This window comes from Oncorhynchus mykiss, chromosome 29 (genome assembly GCF_057628025.1).
Source record: "Oncorhynchus mykiss isolate SJ-2025 chromosome 29, ASM5762802v1, whole genome shotgun sequence".
Taxonomy (NCBI): domain Eukaryota; kingdom Metazoa; phylum Chordata; class Actinopteri; order Salmoniformes; family Salmonidae; genus Oncorhynchus; species Oncorhynchus mykiss.
The window spans coordinates 2735001-2758809 of NC_143050.1; the positions used below are offsets into that span (position 1 = coordinate 2735001).

At 42.2% G+C, this 23809-nt stretch overlaps 1 protein-coding gene and 1 long non-coding RNA gene across 4 annotated transcripts in view; both read left to right on the plus strand.

The window, feature by feature from the left end:
- LOC149970317 (uncharacterized) overlaps positions 1-2759 on the plus strand; it is a 2901-nt gene extending 142 nt beyond the window's left edge. The window contains exons 1-3 of the long non-coding RNA XR_016493165.1: positions 1-103; positions 176-2351; positions 2425-2759. The exon at positions 1-103 is cut by the window's left edge and continues 142 nt beyond it. This is a non-coding gene — a long non-coding RNA (uncharacterized LOC149970317). The remainder of the gene's footprint in view (positions 104-175; positions 2352-2424) is intronic.
- Positions 2760-4373: 1614 nt separating this feature from the next.
- The window catches only part of stoml3b (stomatin (EPB72)-like 3b), a 35738-nt gene continuing 16302 nt past the window's right edge, over positions 4374-23809 (plus strand). The window contains exons 1-3 of one of the 3 annotated variants that reach the window (XM_090226333.1): positions 4427-4632; positions 6209-6336; positions 7631-7720. In XM_090226333.1, coding sequence (XP_090082459.1) covers positions 7654-7720 — 67 coding nt within the window. In that variant the 5' untranslated portion in view covers positions 4427-4632; positions 6209-6336; positions 7631-7653. Of the gene's footprint in view, positions 4633-6208; positions 6337-7621; positions 7721-23809 lie in introns of those variants that run through there. The other 2 variants (XM_036967515.2, XM_090226332.1) reach the window with 2 other exon arrangements.

Here is a 23809-nt window from a genome sequence, read left to right on the forward strand (position 1 = left end):
TGAAACATTGTGTTTAGATGACCCCAGGATACCAGGTGAAACATTGTGTTTAGATGACCAGGATACCAGGTGAAACATTGTGTTTAGATGAGCAGGATACCAGGTGAAACGTTGTGTTTAGATGACCCCAGGATACCAGGTGAAACATTGTGTTTAGATGACCCCAGGATACCAGGTGAAACATTGTGTTTAGATGAGCAGGATACCAGGTGAAACATTGTGTTTAGATGACCCCAGGATACCAGGTGAAACATTGTGTTTAGATGACCAGGATACCAGGTGAAACATTGTGTTTAGATGAGCAGGATACCAGGTGAAACGTTGTGTTTAGATGAGCAGGATACCAGGTGAAACATTGTGTTTAAATGACCCCAGGATACCAGGTGAAACATTGTGTTTAGATGACCCCAGGATACCCGGTGAAACATTGTGTTTAGATGAGCAGGATACCAGGTGAAACATTGTGTTTAGATGAGCAGGATACCAGGTGAAACATTGTGTTTAGATGAGCAGGATACCAGGTGAAACATTGTGTTTAGATGACCCCAGGATACCAGGTGAAACATTGTGTTTAGATGAGCAGGATACCAGGTGAAACATTGTGTTTAGATGAGCAGGATACCAGGTGAAACATTGTGTTTAGATGAGCAGGATACCAGGTGAAACATTGTGTTTAGATGACCAGGATACCAGATGAAACATTGTGTTTAGATGACCAAGATACCGGTGAAACATTGTGTTTAGATGAGCAGGATACCAGGTGAAACATTGTGTTTAGATGACCAGGATACCAGGTGAAACATTGTGTTTAGATGAGCAGGATACCAGGTGAAATATTGTGTTTAGATGAGCAGGATACCAGGTGAAACATTTGCCTGAAGACTCAAACTGAATTCTCCCTCTATGTACTCTACACACTTCAGTCTGAGACTGCTGTCATTGAATTAGTTTGTGCTGACAAAACGATAATCAAGCGATTTGGATTGTTTTTAAACCTATCAGAACATCAAAGCCAATGACACGTTTTCAAAACGCCGTTTTACCCACGTGTGTTCTGGCTCTGGGCCCAACCCATCGGTTTCTGGACCAATCAGTACAATTAGAGTGTTTTTCCATTCTAGAACTTGTCGGAGAGGAAGTCAGACCCAGACGATGAGTCTGAGTAGCCAGACAACTGGAAAAGGATACGTGTTCCATGTGGATTAATACAGGTATACACACACACACGCTCTCTCACTGGACAGTTTATTAGGCACACCCATCTAGTACTGGGTCAGACCCCCGCCCGACCCCACTTTGCCTCCAGAACAGCCTGAATTCTTCGGGGGAATTCTACAAGGATGTCGGAGACGTTCCGCAGAGATGTTGGTCCATTCTGACATGATGGCAGCGCGCAGTTTGCTGCGGATGGGACGGCGACACATTCAGGCTGCGAAGAAACCTATTCCGTCTCATCCCGAAGATGCTCCGTTGGGTTGAAGGTCTGGTTCTGCACACCACCATTGTACTGCTCTGTTATTTTTCCTGTTTTGTTCGCTCGCACGATTCTTTCCCTTGTCCTCGGACGAGCTGTTTTCACCCACAGGACTGCCGCTGACTGGATATTTGTCGAGGCGTTTTTCGGTAAACCCTAGACACTGTCGTGCGTGAAAAGCCCCGGGTTAAGGCGGCCGACGATCGTGCCACCGCTCAAAGGGTCGCTTAGGTCAATCATTTTTTGTCCCTTCTAACGTTCAATGGAACAGTAACTGAATGCCTGTCTGCCTGCTTTATATAACAAGCCAGGGCCACGTGACTCACTGTCTGGAGGAGCGATCCATTGTAGTGAATGGGACGCTGTACCTAATAAACTGTCCGATGGAACAGTAACTGAATGCCTCGATGCCTGTCTGCCTGCTTTATATAACAAGCCAGGGTCACGTGACTCACTGTCTGTAGGAGGGAACCATTTCTTTTGTGTGAACGTGGGTGGTTGTACCTAATAAACTGTCCAGTGAGTGTTTACCTCATCCCATTAGTGTGTACAGTAAACACATGTTATATATGTGTGTATTTTACTTCTGTTATTCGGTTGACCAGGCTGTGCTGTAAGGTCAAAGGTTGACGTGTGCGGACCATGCTCAGTGATGAAGTTTCCCCTGGGTACAGATCTAGGATCAGTTTCCTCTAGGTACAGATCTAGGGTCAGTCTAGGTTCAGATCTAGGGTCAGTCTAGGTTCAGATCTAGGGTCAGTCTAGGTACAGACCTAGGATCAGTTTCCCCTAGGTGCAGATCTAGGATAAGGTTCCCCTAGGTACAGATCTAGGATCAGTTACCCCTAGGTACAGACCTAGGATCAGTTTCCCCAAGGTACAGATCTTGGGTCAGCTTCCACTTCCCCAAATCCGAACCATTATTGGGGGAAATGCTGAACTGACCCAAGATCAGCATCTAGGGGCAACTTCTCCCTGTTATGTGAAGCTCCTGTGTTTTAACCCCTGTGCTGTCACAAAGGAGGGCGATCGATGTGATTCTCTTGGCACTCTACTGTGTGTGTGTGTGTGTGTGTGTGTGTGTGTGTGTACAGGGCCTTCAGAAAGTATTCACACTCCTTGACTTTTTCCAAATGTAGTTGTGTTACAGCCTGAATTTTTTTTACATGGATTAAATGTAGATTTTGTGTCACCGGCCTCTACACACACTACCCCATAATGTCAAAGAGGAATTATGTTTTTAGACATTTTTACAATCTAATTAAAAATGTCAAATCTGAGATGTCTTGAGTCAATAAGTATTCAACTCCTTTGTTATGGCCTAAATACGTTCAGGAGTAAACATGTCTTTAACAAGTCACCTAATAAGCTGCATGGACTCTGTGTGCAATAATAATGTTTAACATGATTTTTGAATGACTACCTCATCTCTGTACCCCACACATACAATTATCTGCAAGGTCCCTCAGTCGAGCAGTGAATTTCAAACACAGATTCAACCACAGAGACCAGGGATGTTTTCCAATGCCTCGCAACGAAGAGCACCTGTTGGTAGATGGGTAGAAAGGAAAAAGCAGACATTCAATATCCCTTTGAGCACGGTAAAGTTATTAATTACACGTTTGATGGTGTATCAATACACCCAGTCACTACAAAGATACAGGCATCCTTTCTGACTCAGTTGCCGGAGAGGAAGGAAACTGCTCAGGGATTTCACCATGAGGCCAATGGTGACTTTAGAACAGTTACAGAGTTTAATGGCTGTGATAGGAGAGAACTGAGGATGGATCAACAACACTGTAGTTACTCCACAATACTAACCTAAATGACAGAGTGAAAAGAAGGAAACCTGTACAGAATAACTGTATTCCAAAACATGCCTCCTGTTTGCAACAAGGCACTAAAGTAAAACTGCCACAAATGTAGCAAAGCAGTTAACTTTTTGTCCTGAATACAAAGCGTTGTGTTTGGGGCAAATCCAATACAACACATTACTGGGTACCATTTTCAAGCATGGTGGTGGCTGCATCATGTTATGGGTATGCTTGTCATTGGCAAGGACTGGGGAAATGGAATGGAGCTAAGCACAGGCAAAATCCTAAAGCAAAACTCTGATTCAGTCTGCTTTCCGTCAGACACTGGGTGATGAATTCACTTTTCAGCAGGACAATAACCTAAAACACAAGGCCAAATATACACTGGAGTTAGTTACCAAGACGACATTGAATCTTCCTGAGTGGCCTAGTTACAGTTTTGACTTAAATCGTCTTAAATCTCTGGCGAGACTTAAATGGTCGTCTAGCAATTATCAGCAATCAATTTGACAGAGTTTGAAGAATTTTTAAAAGAGTGATGGGTAAATGTTGTACAATCCAGGTGTGTAAAGCTCTTAGAGACTTACCCAGAAAGACTCACAGCTCTTAGAGACTGACCCAGAAAGACTCACAGCTCTTAGAGACTGACCCAGAAAGACTCACAGCTCTTAGAGACTGACCCAGAAAGACTCCCGGCTCTTAGAGACTGACCCAGAAAGACTCACAGCTCTTAGAGACTGACCCAGAAAGACTCACAGAATACTTATGTAAATGAGATATTTCTATATTTATTCTAAAATAAATCTGCAAACATTTCTAAAAACATGTTTTTACTTTGTCATTTGAGGTATTGTTTGTATATGGGTGAGAAAATATATATATTTAATCTAGTGTGGCTGTTACCCAACAAAATGTGGACTAAAGTCAAAGAAGGTCTGAATACTTTTGTGAAAATTGTAATACCAGAGAGGTTATAATAGATAGAGAATGTGCGTCTGTCTGAGTTCGTACCACTGTTTGAACATGTACGCCTCAATGAAATGAAATACTGTTGCTAAGTGACACTTTTGTTTGTAAACATTTTTATTGTAACGTGGACCGATGGGCAGGAGACTTGGAACTGTCTCTATGACAACATGTATTACGTTGTAAATGCGACCGTAGAAACCTGTTGTACTGAAGTTAGCCGCTCCACACATACCTTCTCTAACTGACTGACCGTCATGAACGAGAATGGAAGCAACACTAGTGTGTAGATTATCTTTATCTCTGCACGTAGCCTAGTGGTCAGAGCGTTGGACTAATAACCCAAAGGTTGCCGGATCGAATCCAAGAGCTGACAAGGTAAAGACAAATCTATCGTTCTGCCCGTGAACAAGGCAGTTCCCCGGTAGGCCGTCATTGTAAATAAGAATTTGTTCTTAACTGACTTGCCTAGTTTAAATAAAGGTTAAATAAAATAATTGTTGGAAAATGACCCGCATTTCACTGTTAGTCTCTACACCTATTGTTTTACGAAGAATGTGACAAATAAAATGTGATTTCGATTTAGTACTGTACATCCCTATAGCTTCATAGTGAAACACTCATTTTCTTGAAGGACTGAGAACGCTGGAAACACACACACAGATATATTCACCTCACCTGTTGAACTGGGTAGGGTTGTGAATGACATCCCCAGGCTAAAGGAGAAAGTGTCTGGTGGATTAGGGTTTTGAACGAAGGGAAATATATCTTTGACCATAATGACTCCATATATTGTATTGTAACGACCCTGGGTTTATAATCGCGGAAATCGACTCTGCCGCACGAGCATTCTTTTGCGGCACAGTCGACAGCGCGCCGGACCTCGGGCTCGAAGAGACCTGCTCCCTCCCTGTTTCATTACAGTATATTTATAGTCTGATCATAATGATTCCATATATTACGTAAAAAGCCGAATCCACTAGTTTGAAGGTTTGTCGACATACGTTTGTATATATAGTGTATCTCAGCTCGGATGTCGACCCACCACCTCAAGCACAATCTTTTGTATACTGTATATAGTGAATGTTTACATCTCTCAATTCAAAGGGCTTTAATTGGCATGGGAAACGTGTTTACATTGCCAAAGCAAATGGAATAGACAATTAACAAAAGGGAAATTAACAAGGGAAACGTTAGTAAACATTACACTCACAAAAGTGTTGAAAGAATAAAGACATTTTAAGTCTTATATTATTGGCCATGTACAGTGCTGTAACAACGTGCAAGTAGTTGAAGTATGAAAGGGAAGATAAATAAACATAAATATGGGTTGTATTTACAATGCTGTTTGTGGTCCACTGGTTACCCTGTTCTCATCGCAACGGACCACAGAGGTCTGCCTATGGCCGCCTGTCTCCATAGCATTTTCTTAAGTTTGGGTCAGTCACAGTGGTCAGGTATTCTGCCACTGTGTACCATCTGTTTAGGGCCAAATAGCAGTCTAGTTTGCTCTGTTTTTTTGGTTGATTCTCTCTTTCTCACCCCTGCCTCCCTCTTCACACCTATAGAGTCTGTTAATGTGTTTGTTAGGGATGAGACCATACCCCCTCTGGGCCGAGCCTATAAACAGACAGGCTTTATAAACAATGCTACTCTCTCTCTCTCCATGTCAATTCAATTCAAGGGGCTTTATTGGCATGGGAAACGTGTGTTAACATTGCCAAACCAAGTGAAATAGATAATATACAAAAGTGAAATAAAAATGAACAGTAAACATTTAAACTCAGAGGCTCCAAAACAATAAAGACATTACAAATGTCATATTATATATATACAGTGTTTTAACAATGTACAAATGGTTAAAGTACAAAAGGGAAAATAAATAAGCATAAATATGGGTTGTATTTACAATGGTGTCTGTTCTTCACTGGTTGCTCTTTTCTTGTGGCAACAGGTCACAAATCTTGCTGCTGTGATGGCACACTGTGGCACACTGTGACCTGTATGCTCTAATCGACTGGCCCTTGCTACATATTCGTCGCCAGACCGACTAGCTCCAGGTCATCTATACGTCTTTGCTAGGTAAAGCCCCGCCTTATCTCAGCTCACTGGTCACGATAACAGCACCCACCCGTAGCACGTGCTCCAGCAGGTATATTTCACTGGTCACCCCCAAAACCAATTCCTCTTTTGGTCGCCTTTCCTTCCAGTTCTCTGCTGCCAATGACTGGAACGAATTGCAAAAATCCCTGAAGCTGGAGACTTATATCTCCCTCACTAACTTTAAACATCAGCTATCTGAACAGCTAACCGATTGCTGCAGCTGTACATACTGTAGCCTATCTGTAAATAGCCCGTCCACCCAACTACCTACCTCATCCCCATATTGTTTTTATTTACTTTTCAGCTCTTTTTTACCCCTTTTTCCTCCCCAATTTCGTGGTTTCCAATTGGTAGTTACAGTCTTGTCTCATCGCTGCAACTCCCATACGGACTCGGGAGAGGCGAAGGTCGAGAGCCGTGCGTCCTCCGAAACACAACCCAACCAAGCCGCCCTGCTTCTTAACACAGCGCCCATCCAACCCGGAAGCCAGTCGCACCAATGTGTCGGAGGAAACACTGTACACCTGGCGACCTGGTCAGCGTGCACCGCGCCCGGCCCGCCATAGGAGTCGCTAGTGCGCGATGAGACAAGACCCAAACCCTCCCTGACTCGGACGACACTGGGCCAATTGTGTGCCGCCCCATGGGCCTCCCCGTCACGGCCACCTGCGACAGAGCCTGGGCTCGAACCCAGTATCTCTGGTGGCACAGCTAGCACTGCGATGCAGTGCCTTAGACCGAGAGGCACTTTTCTGCTCTTTTGCACACCAGTATTTCTACTTGCACATCATCATCTGCACATCTGTACATCTATCACTCAGTGTTAATTTGCTAAATTGTAATTACTTCACTACTACGGCCTATTTATTGCCTTACCTCCTCACGCCATTTGCACACACTGTATATATACTTTATTTTCTTCAATTGTGTTATTGACTGTATGTTTGTTTATTCCATGTGTAACTCTGTGTTGTTGTTTGTGTCACACTGCTTTGCTTTATCTTGGGCAGGTCGCAGTTGTAAATGAGAACTTGTTCTCAACTGGCCTACCTGGTTAAATAAAGGTGAAATAAAAAAATCAAATAAAAAAACACTGTGTTATTTCACCCAGGAGATATATAGATCCCTCTCTCTCTCCCCTGCCTCCCTCTTCACACCTATAGAGTCTGTTAATGTGTTTGTTAGGGATGAGGCCACACCCCCTCTGGGCCGAGCCTATAAACAGAGAGGCTTTATAAACACTGCTACTCTTCTCTCTCTCACACAATCACAGTCGAGGAGACCCAGTGCGGTTGCATGGAAATGGACAGCGAGATAGAAAGTGGTAGGAAGAGACGAGTCAACAGCAAAGATGATCTGATAGGTAAGATAATCCGCTAGGTTATAACTATTTTATGTCTCCCTCCTTACTATATGTTCTCTAACTCTATCTCAATGTTTCTTTCTCTCTCTTTAAATCACTCTTCTTTGCACTCTCACCCTCTCTTTTTATCTCACCCACTTTTCTCTCCAGTCTCTTTCTCTCTCTCTCTCTCTCTCAGCTGATCTTTGCTCTATGGAAACTGCTGTGTTGTCAGGGAGTTGTAAAATAATAGGTTACCTAGGGCAAAACGGCTTTGTTAGTGGTAATAATTTGTACACTGACTCTCCACAACAGTACATTCTTACAGACATTTACTTACCTGTTACCTAGCTCAGGTACATGCTTCTTCACAGTTATAGTGACCAGGGCAGCTCTAGCAGAGCAGAAATTTGAGAAACTGACTTGTTGGAAAGGTGTCATCCTATGACGGTGCCACATTGAAAGTCACTGAGCTCTTCAGTATGGGCCATTCTACTGCAATGGTTTGTCTATGGAGATTGCATGGCTGTGTGCTCTATTCTAGACACCTGTCAGCAACGGCTGAAATATCCAAATCCACTAATTTGAAAGGGTCTCTTTTGTATATATAGTGTATTACAGAGTGGGTCAGGGAGCGGTTGAAAATGTCAGTGAGCCAGCTGGTCAGCACATGCTTTGAGTACGCAACCTGCTAATCCGTCTGGCCCTGCGGGCAGAATGTTAACCTTTTTTTAAGATCTTACTCACGTCGTCTATGGAGAGCGTGATCACACAGTCATCCGGAACAGCTGGTGCTCTCATGCATGGTTCAGTGTTGCTTGCCTCGAAGCGAGAACTGGGCAGCTCGCGGCTGGGTTTCCCCTTTGTAATCCGTGATCGTTTTCAAGCCCTGCCACATCCGACGAACGTCTGAGCCGGCATAGTAGCATTCCATCTTAGACCTGTATTGACTCTGCGCCTGTTTGATGGTTCGTCAGAGGGCGGGATTTCTTATAAACGTCCAGATGTCCCTCTCCTTGAAAGCAGCATCTCCAGCCTTTCGCTCAGTGCAGATGTTGCCTATAATCCATGGCTTCTGGTTGGGCTATGTACTACACATACGGTCACTGTGGGTACGACGCCTATGTAGTTACTAATGAAACAGGTGACTGATGTGGTGTACTCCTCAATGCCATCGAATGAATCCCGAAACATATTCCAGTCTGTGCTAGCAAAACAGTCGTGAAGCGTAGCATCTGTGTCATCTGACCACTTCTGTATTGAGTGAGTCACTGCTACTTCTTGTTTTGGGATTTTGCTTGTAAGCAGGAATCAGGAGAATAGAGTTATGGTCAGATTTGCCAAATGGAGGTTGAGGGAGAGCTTTGTACGCGTCTCTGTGTGTGGAGTAAAAGTGTTCTAGAGTTTTGCCTCCTGTAGTTGCACATGTGACATGCTGGTTGAAATGAGGTAAAACAGATTTCATTTTTCCCTGCATTAAAATCACCGGCCACTAGGAGCGCCGCCTCTGGGTGAGCATTTTCCTGTTTGCTTACGGCCCTATACAGCTCGTTGAGTGCGGTCTTAGTGCCAGCATCGGTCTGTAGTAAATAGACAGCTACGAAAAATATGGTCTACAGCTTATCATGAGGTATTCTACCTCAGGTGAGCAGAAACTCGAGACTTAGCTAGCTAGCTAAGCAAACAGCATGCGTCATTTAGCTTGCTTCATCAGAGATTAGGCTTTTGGAAAGAGCTTGACATCGACAAGTCCTCGTCCTGGTAAAGTTGTCAGTCAGACTACTGTCATCATCACTATAGATGACAAGCACATCAAACAATACTTTTATTTAGCCATCTAGCTAGTTTATCCCCTTAATGTTAGCTTGTTAACTAGCCATATTGACGTGATCTATTATTAGCTTGTTAACTAGCCATGTTGACGTGATCTGTTATTAGCTTGTTAACTAGCCATATTGACGTGATCTGTTATTAGCTTGTTAACTAGCCATGTTGACGTGATCTGTTATTAGCTTGTTAACTAGCCATGTTGACGTGATCTGTTATTAGCTTGTTAACTAGCCATATTGACGTGATCTGTTATTAGCTTGTTAACTAGCCATGTTGACGTGATCTGTTATTAGCTTGTTAACTAGCCATATTGACGTGATCTGTTATTAGCTTGTTAACTAGCCATGTTGATGTGATCTGTTATTAGCTTGTTAACTAGCCATATTGACGTGATCTGTTATTAGCTTGTTAACTAGCCATGTTGACGTGATCTGTTATTAGCTTGTTAACTAGCCATGTTGACGTGATCTGTTATTAGCTTGTTAACTAGCCATGTTGACGTGATCTGTTATTAGCTTGTTAACTAGCCATATTGACGTGATCTGTTATTAGCTTGTTAACTAGCCATGTTGACGTGATCTGTTATTAGCTTGTTAACTAGCCATATTGACGTGATCTGTTATTAGCTTGTTAACTAGCCATGTTGACGTGATCTGTTATTAGCTTGTTAACTAGCCATATTGACGTGATCTGTTATTAGCTTGTTAACTAGCCATGTTGATGTGATCTGTTATTAGCTTGTTAGCTAGCCATATTGACGTGATCTGTTATTAGCTTGTTAACTAGCCATGTTGACGTGATCTGTTATTAGCTTGTTAACTAGCCATGTTGACGTGATCTGTTATTAGCTTGTTAGCCAATTGGACATCAAATCAAATTTGATTTGTCACACATGGTTAGCAGATGTTAATGCGGGCGTAGCGAAATGCTTGTGCTTCTAGTTCCGACAATGCAGTAATAACCAACAAGTAATCTAACTAACAATTCCAAAACTACTACCTTATACACACAAGTGTAAAGGGATAAAGAATAGGTACATAAAGATATATGAATGAGTGATAGTACAGAACGCCATAGGCAAGATGCAGTAGATGGTATCGAGTACAGTATATACATATGAGATGAGTATGTAAACAAAGTGGCATAGTTTAAAGTGGCTAGTGATACATGTATTACATAAAGATGCAGTAGATGATATAGAGTACAGTATAGACATATGAGATGAATAATGTAGGGTATGTAAACATTATATTAAGTAGCATTGTTTAAAGTGGCTAGTGATATATTTGACATAAATTCCCATTATTAAAGTGGCTGGAGTTGAGTCAGTGTGTTGGCAGCAGCCACTCAATGGTCCATCAATCAATGTAGCCTGTCATGTTTGTCAGCAGAAATCGTTAATTAAACACTCTTTAAAACACTGTTAAAAAGGGGATCATGTTAGCTAACTTCGCTAGCTATGTTGGTTAGAGGAAAAACAACAACATTAGTTCTACTTACCACTATATTTAGTCAACTGTATAACGTTTCTACAGGTAGCTTGCAAAGTAAACACACAGACATGATCCAGTGTTTCCTTTCTACTTAGATGTTTTATTTCCTGTCTGCTATTTAGTGGTGTTTACCCACATGGTAATTATTATTCAATATTGAAGACATGCTCCGGGACTTTGGTCACTACCAAAGTATTTGTTTTAATCCTTCCACTTTGGGCTGAATGTGTCAATGTGTAGTTCATACATTAATAACTTATGTGCAGAATGACTGTTTTACCTCAATTATCCACAAAATCCATAGTTTGAAAGTGACTGTTTTCAGGAAGTTGTGCAGATCCACTTCCCCTACATAGGATGTATGCAATTTCAACTAGTTTTGGCTCCAGAGTGCTACTTTTCAGAACCCCAAAAAATATACAAATCTTATGGAGAATCCCTTTAACCTGAGCTTTTTAAAACACAAGCACCACTATCCTGTACCATGTGGTGTCAGCTAAGGTAGGTATAGAGCTATCCCTTGAGTTAACTACTGAAGTGTTAGGTATCAGGAAGGCCCCATTATTACACTTATCTATCTCTAATGATTAGGCTACTTTAGTAGACTCTGCAGGTACAGTAAATACCCAGTCAATGGAGGGAGATAAACTGCTACCTAAGGCTATGTGTATAATAGCGACACTACACAATGCTTTCATCCCGTAGTGTTTTGTCAAGGCTTTAAACATTCCCAGCTCCTTGTTCCCTGATAACGTTAGGTGAGTGCATGTCAACCTAATGCAGTCATAAGTGTATTCCACAGGTAGATTGTGTGAGCATGTGTTTTCCCAGGTTATTTCAACAGCTAACAGGTCTGACAGGCTTGTGTTTTTATGTATTACAAGTAGAGTTGAGGATAGACTCAGATGAGGATTTTTAGGTCATGCAGTTCAGCCAGAAAGTGAATCCATGAATAACCCTTCCCTAAACTTAACCCTAACCCTAACCTTAACCCTAACCTTAACCTTAACCCTAACCTTAACCCTAACCTTAACCCTAACCTTAACCTTAACCCTAACCTTAACCTTAACCCTAACCCTAACCTTAACCCTAACCTTAACCCTAACCCCTAACCCTAACTTTAACCCCTAACCCTAACCCCTAACCCTACCCTTAACCCTAACCTTAACCCCTAACCTTAACCCCTAGTTACCCTAATCCCTCACCCTAACCCTGAGACCCTCATGCCTGAACCTAACCCTAACCCTGAGACCCTCATGCCTAACCTTAAACCTCTAGACCCTCATATCTGATCTTAATTCAACCTTGACCTGTACTTTAATCCTGACCCTTATGGTAACCCCAATCTGAATTCTGACCTTAACCCATAGCTTTTAAATCCTCAGCTTAATTCCTAACCCTAACCCTAACCTTATGTCCCTACACCCCTATATCTAATCCGAATCACTCACTCTCTATATCTATTTTAACCTCTAGATTCTCATACCGAACCTTTCCTCCTAGACCACCGCTCTGACCATGGCACTTGGCCTCTATTCTTAGTTTAGAATCTCTGGCTCTTAACCTAAGCCCTATTTTAATGTCTGATTCTGGTCTTCCTTTTATTGCTTTTTTGAGTCATTTAAAGTATATCATACTATATCATATAATGTCTTACCATTTATCCTAAAGGGGTTGCCTGTGCCAGTGCACATCAGATTCGTCTGATACTTATTGAACCTAACCCTAACCTTCACCCTAACCTTAACCCTAACCCTAACCCTAACCCTAACCTTAACCCTAACCCTAACCTTAACCTTAACCCTAACCCTAACCCTAACCTTAACCTTAACCCTAACCCTAACCTTAACCCTAACCCTAACCCTAACCCTAACCTTAACCCTAACCCTAACCCTAACCTTAACCTTAACCCTAACCCTAACCTTAACCTTAACCCTAACCCTAACCCTAACCTTAACCCTAACCCTAACCCTAACCCTAACCCTAACCCTAACCCTAACCTTAACCTTAACCCTAACCCTAACCCTAACCCTAACCTTAACCTTAACCCTAACCCTAACCCTAACCTTAACCCTAACCCTAACCTTAACCCTAACCTTAACCCTAACCCTAACCTTAACCCTAACCCTAACCTTAACCCTAACCCTAGCCTTAACCCTAACCCTAACCTTAACCCTAACCCTAACCCTAACCTTAACCTTTACCTAAATCATTTTACATTTCCTGGACAGCTACCGTTCATGGAGAGCAACTGTCCTAATCTAGCGCACTTGATTCTAGTTAGTTACCACTCGGGTTGGAGTTAAAACCTACAGGAGGTTTATCTCTCTAGGAACAGGGTTGGAGTTAAAACCTACAGGAGGGTATCTCTCCAGGAACAGGGTTGGAATGAAAACCTACAGGAGGTTTATCTCTCCAGGAACAGGGTTGGAGTTAAAACCTACAGGAGGTTTATCTTTCTAGGAACAGGGTTGGAGTTAAAACCTACAGGAGGGTATCTCTCCAGGAACAGGGTTGGAGTGAAAACCTACAGGTTTATATCTCCAGGAACAGGGTTGGAGTTAAAACCTACAGGAGGGTGGCTTTTCAGGAACAGGGTTGGAGTTAAAACCTCCAGGAGGGTATCTCTCCAGGAACAGGGTTAGAGTTAAAACCTACAGGAGGTTTATCTCTCCAGGATCAGGGTTAGAGTTAAAACCTACAGGTTTATCTCTCCAGGATCAGGGTTAGAGTTAAAACCTACAGGAGGTTTATCTCTCCAGGATCAGGGTTAGAGTTAAAACCTACAGGAGGTTTATCTCTCCAGGATCAGGGTTAGAGTTAAAACCTACAGGAGGTTTATCTCTCCAGGATCAGGGTCTAGTCAATCATCCTAATCAGTAATGTAGGTCTATTATTATATTATTATATTATATATCTATATATTATATATTATTATCCTCATGTGTTGGAATGATGAATACATTGTTTAGTTCCAACCCTTTGTTAGGTTTAATTTAGTTCCAACCCTTTGTTAGGTTTAATTTAGTTCCAACCCTTTGTTAGGTTTAATTTAGTTCCAACCCTTTGTTAGGTTTAATTTAGTTCCAACCCTTTGTTAGGTTTAATTTAGTTCCAACCCTTTGTTAGGTTTAATTTAGTTCCAACCCTTTGTTAGGTTTAATTTAGTTCCAACCCTTTGTTAGGTTTAATTTAGTTCCAACCCTTTGTTAGGTTTAAAATAGTTCCAACCCTTTGTTAGGTTTAATTTAGTTCCAACCCTTTGTTAGGTTTAATTTAGTTCCAACCCTTTGTTAGGTTTAATTTAGTTCCAACCCTTTGTTAGGTTTAATTTAGTTCCAACCCTTTGTTAGGTTTAATTGAGTTCCAACCCTTTGTTAGGTTTAATTTAGTTCCAACCCTTTGTTAGGTTTAATTTAGTTCCAACCCTTTGTTAGGTTTAATTGAGTTCCAACCCTTTGTTAGGTTTAATTTAGTTCCAACCCTTTGTTAGGTTTACAGTGTGAATTTTTACCACAGATGCTGCATACAACACATCATATTAGACTATGTGAAACTGAAATTATGTTTTTATAAATTCATTAAAAATGAGAAGGTGAAATGTCTTGAGTCAATCAAGTATTCAACCCCTTTGTTATGGCAAGTTCAGGAGTAAAATTGTGCTTAACGAGTCACATAATAATTTGCATGGACTCACTCTGTGTGCAATAATAATGTTTAAGATGATTTTCGATGACTACCTCATCTCTGTACCCCACACATACAATTATCTGCAAGGTCCCTCAGTCACGCAGTGAATTTCAACCACAAAGACCAGGGAGGTTTTCCAATGCTTCGCAAAGAAGGTCACCCATTGGTAGATGGGAAGTTATTTATTTATTTAGCCAGGCATGTCATTTAAGAACAAATTCTTATTTACAATGACGGCCTACTGTGCACTGCCCAATCACGGGCCAGATGTGATACAGCCTGGATTCAAACCAGGGACTGTAGTGACGCCTCTTGCACTGAGATGCAGTGCCTTAGACCGCTGTGCCACTCAGGTGCACACTTTGGATGGTGTATCAATACACCCAGTCACTATAAAGATACAGGCGTCCTTCCTAACTCAGTTGCTGGAGAGGAAGGAAACTGCTCAGAGATTTCACCATAAGGCCAATGGTGACTTTAAAACATTTATAGAGTTTAATGTCTGTGATAGGAGAAAACTGAGGATCGATCAACAACATTGTAGTTACTACACAATACTAACCTAAATGACAGAGTGAAAAGGAAGCCTGTACAGAATAAATATATTCCAAAACATGCTTCCTGTTTACAACAAGGCACTAAAGTAAAACTGCTAAAAATGTGGCAAAGAAATGAACCTTATGTCCTGAATACAAAGTGTTGTGTTTGGGGCAAATCCAACACAACACATTACTGAGTACCACTCTTCATATTTTCAAGCATGGTGGTGGCTGCATCATGTTATGGGTATGCTTGTCATCAACAAGGACTAGGCAGTTTTTAGGATAAAATAAATGTAATAGAGCTAAGCACAGGCAAAACCCTGGAGGAAAACCTGGTTCAGTCTGCTTTCCAACAGACACTGGGAGATGAATTCAACATTCAGCAGGACAATAACCTAAAACACAAGGCCAAATATACACTGGAGTTACTTACCAAGACGACTGCATTTTCCTGAGTGGCCTAGTTACAGATTTGACTTAAATCGGCATTAAAATCTATGGCAAGAGTTGAAAATGGCTGTCTAGCAATGATCAACAACCAATTAGACAGAGCTTGAAGTATTGCACAATATTGTACAGGTGTGCAAATCTCACAGAGACTGACCCAGAAAGACTCACAGCTGTAATCGCTGCCAAAGGTGATTCTAACATGTATTGACTCAAGGGGTGTGAATATTTATGTAAATGAGATATTTATGTATTTTATTTTCAATAAATGTGCTAACATTTCCAAAGAACGTTTTCATTTTATCCTTATGGGATATTCTGACGTCATTATGGGGTGTTGTGACGTCATTATGGGGTATTGTGACGTCATTATGGGGTATTGTGACGTCATTATGGGGTATTGTGACGTCATTGTGGGGTATTGTGACGTCATTGTGGGGTATTGTGACGTCATTACGGGGTATTGTGACGTCATTACGGGGTATTGTGACGTCATTATGGGGTATTGTGACGTCATTATGGGGTATTGTGTGTAGATGGGGTGAGAGAAAATATTATTTTCAATCCATTTTGAATTCAGCCTGTAACACAACAAAATGTGGACTAAGTTCAAGGGGTATGAATATCTTTGTGAAGGCTCTGTATTACGAGAGAGCGGACAGGACAGATCACGGTGGGCCTCTCTGTCTCTATAGTGTTTCTCCCCTTGTGGCTCAGTTAATAGAGCATGGCACTTTCAATGCCAGGGTTGTGGGTTCAATTTCCACAGAGGACCAAATATGTATGCACTCACTACTGTAGGTCTCTCTATATATGATCTAAATGAAAGAAAAGGGCTAATAGGGCTGATAATTGTGTCATGTGGTTCAGCGGAACGGCAGTAAAACGCTTGAGCCTGAAATAGACTGCCACTGTAAAAAAGAAGAGTCTTTACCAATAACGAACGTCAATGTAGCACAAAAGTTAGAAAGTTGACGGGAAATTTGAGCTTCTGTTTTCCATTGGGGGAAGTGAAACACTTTTACACAATACAGGCCTAGCCACTGGACTTCTGTACGGTGATCAAACACTTCCTCTGGCTGAAGTGACGTTTAGCAAAACAGAGCTATCCGTAATAAGGAAAATAGCCCAGAACCATTCATTCAGATTGACTATCGTCTGTGTGGGGGAAAATAACAAGGTTTTATCAGGTAGGCACTGTAATTCAATAGACTCATTTAAAAGATACAGACTGATTAAGCAAGCTATGTTATTAAACGTTGTCAACACACACTCTGAATAGCATAACTACACAGTAATCGACTAACGTTAATGTTGACATTGTGACACACAGACTGGGCTTGTTTTAGGAGACGATTTCCTCTGATTTTCTCAGATAGTATATTTCCATGAGCTCAAACCATTACAGATGCCGTATCTTAATTTGAGCCAGTTTCACAAAGCAGAAAAATAACCCTTCAGCGACAGGAAATGTGGATCATGATGTGGATTATAATTGATGGAATTTTTTAGTAGGGGTTGATCAATTTTTTTATTAGGGCAAATCAAGTCTTTCATTTTAAATGGGAAATTATAAACTTTAGAAACCTTTTTAAACGTTGAATAAAATTCCTTCAACAACAGGATGATCAAATGAAGATCCAACATCTGTAGGGATCCCAGGCTGAGATGAGTCATCCCAACTGTGACAACACGTGGAATTTATTTATCTTTCATCTAGAGGGAGGGAGCACATGACGCTTTGTTGCATAACACAACCTTTGTTGGCCTTGACCGTGTGTGTGTGTGTGTGTGTGTGTGTGTGTGTGTGTGTGTGTGTGTGTGTGTGTGTGTGTGTGTGTGTGTGTGTGTGTGTGTGTGTGTGTGTGTGTGTGTGTGTGTGTGTGTGTGTGTGTGTGTGTGTGTGTGTGTGTGTGGTCTTCATCACCAGATAGCATTATGCTATGCTACTTCATAAAACCCCATAAAACCCCTCCCTCTGCTAATGTCTTCATCACCAGATAGCATTATGCTATGCTACTTCATAAAACCCCTCCCTCTGCTAATGTCTTCATCACCAGATAGCAATATGCTATGCTACTTCATAAAACCCCATAAAACCCCTCCCTCCACTAATGTCTTCATCACCAGATAGCATTGTGCTATGCTACTTCATAAAACCCCTCCCTCTGCTAATGTCTTCATCACCAGATAGCATTATGCTATGCTACTTCATAAAACCCCATAAAACCCCTCCCTCCACTAATGTCTTCATCACCAGATAGCATTATGCTATGCTACTTCATAAAACCCCTCCCTCTGCTAATGTCTTTATCACCAGATAGCATTATGCTATGCTACTTCATAAAACCCCTCCCTCTGCTAATGTCTTCATCACCAGATAGCATTATGATGTTACTTCAGAAGTAAACAGACCTGTGTGTGATCAAATCAAATTTATTTGTAAAGCCCTTCTTTCATCAGCTGTGCTGTACAGAAACCCAGCCTAAAACCCCAAACAGCAAGCAAATGCAGGTGTAGAAAGAAGCACGGTGTGATCACTGCCATCCTAGACTAGAAGATATAACAAATATTTGTTTTGTCTGATGTGTGTAATGAGGAGCATCCAGACGCACCACTTGATCCATTTATGAAACAGTTTCTACCAGTTATTGATAAGAATGCACCTGTTAAGAAACTGACTGTTAGAACTGTTAGGGCTCCATGGATTGATGAGGAAATGAAAAACAGTATGGTTGAAAGAGATGGGGAAAAAGCAGTGGCTAATAACTGACTGGCTGACTTACTGGAAATTGACAGATTATGTCACTAAACTCAACAAAAAGACGAATAAACTGTATTATGAAGCCAAGATGAATTATATAAAGAATGGTGAATAAAAAACTTTGTAGTACTTTAAATGAAATTATGTCCAGAAAGACAAATTCATCACAAAACCGTTTGATGTTTCCAAATATTTGGCAAATTGGGCAAACTTAGACAAGAAATGCCAACAACGAACAGTGAGTTATCCAATTCACACATTTAAAAAAAAAAAAAAAGTAATAATGAAAGAAAAGCATTTTAAGTTATAATTTGGTAAAGTAAGTGTGGGAGAGGTGGAAAAATGGTCGATCAATAATGACAGACCTCCTGGCATTGAAAACTTAGATGGAAAGCTACTGAGGATGGTAGCTGACTCTATAGCCACTCCTACTGAGGATGGTAGCTGACTCTATAGCCTCTCCTACTGAGGATGGTAGCTGACTCTATAGCCACTCCTACTGAGGATGGTAGCTGACTCTATAGCCACTCCTACTGAGGGTGGTAGCTGACTCTATAGCCACTCCTACTGAGGGTGGTAGCTGACTCTATAGCCACTCCTACTGAGGATGGTAGCTGACTCTATAGCCACTCCTACTGAGGATGGTGGCTGACTCTATAGCCACTCCTACTGAGGATGGTAGCTGACTCTATAGCCACTCCTACTGAGGATGGTGGCTGACTCTATAGCCACTCCTACTGAAGATGGTAGCTGACTCTATAGCCACTCCTACTGAGGATGGTAGCTGACTCTATAGCCACTCCTACTGAGGGTGGTAGCTGACTCTATAGCCACTCCTACTGAGGATGGTGGCTGACTCTATAGCCACTCCTACTGAGGATGGTAGCTGACTCTATAGCCACTCCTACTGAGGATGGTGGCTGACTCTATAGCCACTCCTACTGAAGATGGTAGCTGACTCTATAGCCACTCCTACTGAGGATGGTAGCTGACTCTATAGCCACTCCTACTGAGGGTGGTAGCTGACTCTATAGCCACTCCTACTGAGGATGGTAGCTGACTCTATAGCCACTCCTACTGAGGATGGTAGCTGACTCTATAGCCACTCCTACTGAGGATGGTAGCTGACTCTATAGCCACCCCTACTGAGGATGGTAGCTGACTCTATAGCCACTCCTACTGAGGATGGTAGCTGACTCTATAGCCACTCCTACTGAGGATGGTAGCTGACTCTATAGCCACTCCTACTGAGGATGGTAGCTGACTCTATAGCCACTCCTACTGAGGATGGTAGATGACTCTATAGCCACCCCTACTGAGGATGGTAGCTGACTCTATAGCCACTCCTACTGAGGATGGTAGCTGACTCTATAGCCACTCCTACTGAGGATGGTAGCTGACTCTATAGCCACCCCTACTGAGGATGGTAGCTGACTCTATAGCCACCCCTACAGAGGATGGTAGCTGACTCTATAGCCACCCCTACTGAGGATGGTAGCTGACTCTATAGCCACTCCTACTGAGGATGGTAGCTGACTCTCTGGCCACTCCTACTGAGGATGGTAGCTGACTCTCTGGCCACTCCTATCTGTCATATCTTTAATCTGAACCTAGAGGAAAGTCTTTGTCCTCGGGCCTGGAGGGAAGCCAAAGTAATTCCGCTATCCAAGAGTGGTAAAACGGCTTTTACTGGTTCTAACAGCAGACCAATCAGCTTGCTGCCAGCTCTTAACAAACTGTTGGAAATAATGGTGTTTGACCAAATACAATTCTATTTCTCTGTAAACAAATTAACAACATACTTTCCCGCATGCTTAAAGAGAAGGCCAATCAACATGTACTGCACTGACACAAATGACTGATGATTGGTTGAAAGAAATTGATAATAAGAAGACTGTGGGAGCTGTACTGTTAGATTTCAGTGCAGCCTTTGATATTATTGACCATAACCTGTTGTTGAGATAATTTATGTTTTATGGCTTTTCAACCTCTGTCATATCATGGATTCAGAGCTAAACTCAGCAAAAAAGAGAAACGTCCCCTTTTCAGGACCCTGTCTTTCAAAGATCATTCGTAAAAATCCCAAAACTTCACAGATCTTCATTGCATCGGGTTAAAATACTGTTTCCCATTCTTGTTCAATGAACCATAAACAATTAATGAACATGCACCTGTGGAACGGTCGTTAAGACACTGACAGCTTACAGACAGTAGGCAATTAAGGTCACAGTTATGAAAACTTAGGACACTAAAGAGGCCTTTCTACTGACTCTGAAAAACACCAAAAGAAAGATGCCCAGGGTCCCTGCTCATCTGCGTGAACGTGCCTTAGGCATGCTGCAAGGAGGCATGAGGACTGCAGATGTGGCCAGGGCAATAAATTGCAATGTGAGACGCCTAAGACAGTGCTACAGGGAGACAGAATGGACAGCTGATCGTCCTCGCAGTGGCAGACCACGTGTAACAACACCTGCACAGGATCGGTACATCCAAACATCACACCTGCGGGACAAGTACAGGATGGCAATAACAACTGCCCGAGTTACACCAGGAACGCACAATCCCTCCATCAGTGCTCAGACTGTCTGCAATAGGCCCAGACATCACTGGCAACAACGTCGCATATGGGCACAAACCCACCATCGCAGGACTGGCAAAAAGTGCTCTTCACTGACAAGTTGCGGTTTTGTCTCACTAGGGGTGATGGTCGGACTCGCGTTTATCGTTGAAGGAATGAGCATTACACCGAGGCCTGTACTCCAGAGTGGGATCGATTTGGAGGTGGATGGTCCGTCATGGTCTGGGGCGGTGTGTCACAGCATCATCGAACTGAGCTTGTTGTCATTGCAGGCAATCTCAACGCTGTGTGTTACAGGGAAGACATCCTCCTCCCTCATGTGGTACCCTTCCTGCAGGCTCATCCTGACATGACCCTCCAGCATGAAGATGCCACCAGCCATACTGCTTGTTCTGTGCATGATTTCCTGCAAGACAGGAATGTCAGTGTTCTGCCATGGCCAGCGAAGAGCCCAGAGCTCAATCCAATTGAGCATGTCTGGGACCTATTGGATTGGAGGGTGAGGGCTAGGGCCATTACTCCAGAAATGTCCAGGAACTTACAGGTGCCTTGGTTTAAGAGTGGGGTAACAACTCACAGCAAGAACTGGCAAATCTGGTGCAGTCCATGAATAGGAGATGCACTGCAGTAGTTAATGCAGCTGGTGGCCGCACCAGATACTGACTGTTACTTTTGATTTTCACCCCCCCTTTGTTTAGGGACACATTATTCCATTTCTGTTAGTCACATGTCTGTGGAACTTGTTCAGTTTATGTCTCAGTTGTTGAATCTTCTTATGTTCATACAAACGTTTACACATGTTAAGTTTGCTGAAAAAAATGCAGTTGACATTGAGAGGACATTTCTTTTCTTCCTGAGTTTATATATATATATATATATATAATAGAACAAGAGAGTTTTATTTAATGGAAGCCTCTCTAATGTCAAGCATGTAGGATGTGGTGTACCGCAGGGCAGCTCACTAGGCCCTCTACTCTTTTCTATTTTTACCAATGACCTGAATCTGGTAATGGTATGGCTGTTGAATAGGTTGAGGAGACTAAATGACTTGTCGTTACCTTAGATTGTAAACTGTCATGATCTAAACATATAGATTCAATGGTTGTAAAGATGGGGAGAGGTCTGTCCATAATAAAGAGATGCTCTGCTTTTTGACACCACACTCCAAAAAGCCATTTCTGCAGTCTCTAGTTTTATCTTCTCTTAATTATTGTCCAGCCATGTGGTCGAGTGCTACAAGAAAATACCTTGTTGAGCTGTAGCCAAAAACAGAGGGGCACCTCTTGCCTTAATGAGAGGACTTAATAAATGTTATGATTACCAGTCTCTCTTGGCTAAGAGTTGAGGAGAGACTGACTGAATCACTTCTTATTTTTATAAGAAACATTAATTAATGTAACGGCTCTCGTTGTTGGAATGAAGAGTGGACCAAGGCGCAGCGTGGACAGTGTTCATGACTTTAATATTCAAAAACACTCAAACAAAATAACAAATGTGAAAACGAAAAGCGCACAGTTCTGTCAGGCACAGACACTAAACAGAAAACAAGATTCCACAAAACCCAAAAGGAAAATGACAACTTATATATGATCCCCAATCAGAGACAATCATTGACAGCTGCCTCTGATTGGCAACCACACTCGGTGTGAAATAGAAATAGAAAACATCGACTTTCCCACCCGAGTCACACCCTGACCTAACCAAACATAGAGAATAATAAGGATCTCTAAGGTCAGGGTGTGACAGTACTCCCCCCAAAGGTGCGGACTCCGGCCACAAACCTGAACCTATAGGGGACACTCGGTGGGGGCTCCGGTGGGGGCTCCGGTGCGGGACGCAGACCCCGCTCCGCTTGAGGCTCCCCCCACTTCGGTGGCGCCTCTCGTGCAGCGATCGTCGCCGGGACCGCCGGACCGGAGATCGTCTCTTCAGGCTCTTGACTCAGAGACAACGATAGACAGCTGCCTCTGATGTAGGTGCTTCTACACCTGCATTGCTTGCTGTTTGGGGTTTTAGGCTGGGTTTCTGTACAGCACTTTGAGATATCAGCTGATGTACGAAGGGCTATATAAATACATTTGATTTGATTGGGAACCACACTCGGCCAAAAACAAAGAAATAGAAAACATTGACTTTCCCACCCGAGTCACACCCCGACCTAACCAAACATAGAGAATAATAAGCATCTCTAAGGTCAGGGCGTGACAATTAATGTGTTGAAAATTCCAAATTGTTTGCCGAGTCAACTTACACACATATCTGACACACACTTAACCCACCAGACATACCACCAGGGGTCTTTTCACTGTCCCCAGAACAAATTCAAGAAAGGGTACAGAATTATAGAGATGTTATTGCATGGAACTCCCTTCCATCTCAGATTACTCAAATGAACAGCAAACCTGCTTTCAAAAAACAACAACAAAAAAACAAGATATAAAAAAACAGATATAGCAACATCTTACTGCACAACGGTGTGGGACGCAGATCTTCATCTTACTGCACAACGGTGTGGGACGCAGATCTTCATCTTACTGCACAACGCCTCTCTCCTATTGGACCCAGATATTTTGTGTGTTTGCATTGATATGTAGGCTACGTGATTTAAAAAGCTACAACATTTTTTATATTTACGTATTTATGTCCTATATTTAGTGTACGTAGTTATGTCCTTCAGTTGTTCTTGAAAGAGTAGCTGATGCTTTCGCAAAAAGGGATCCTAATAAAATACCAAATGCTAAATATATACTGAACAAAAAATATAAA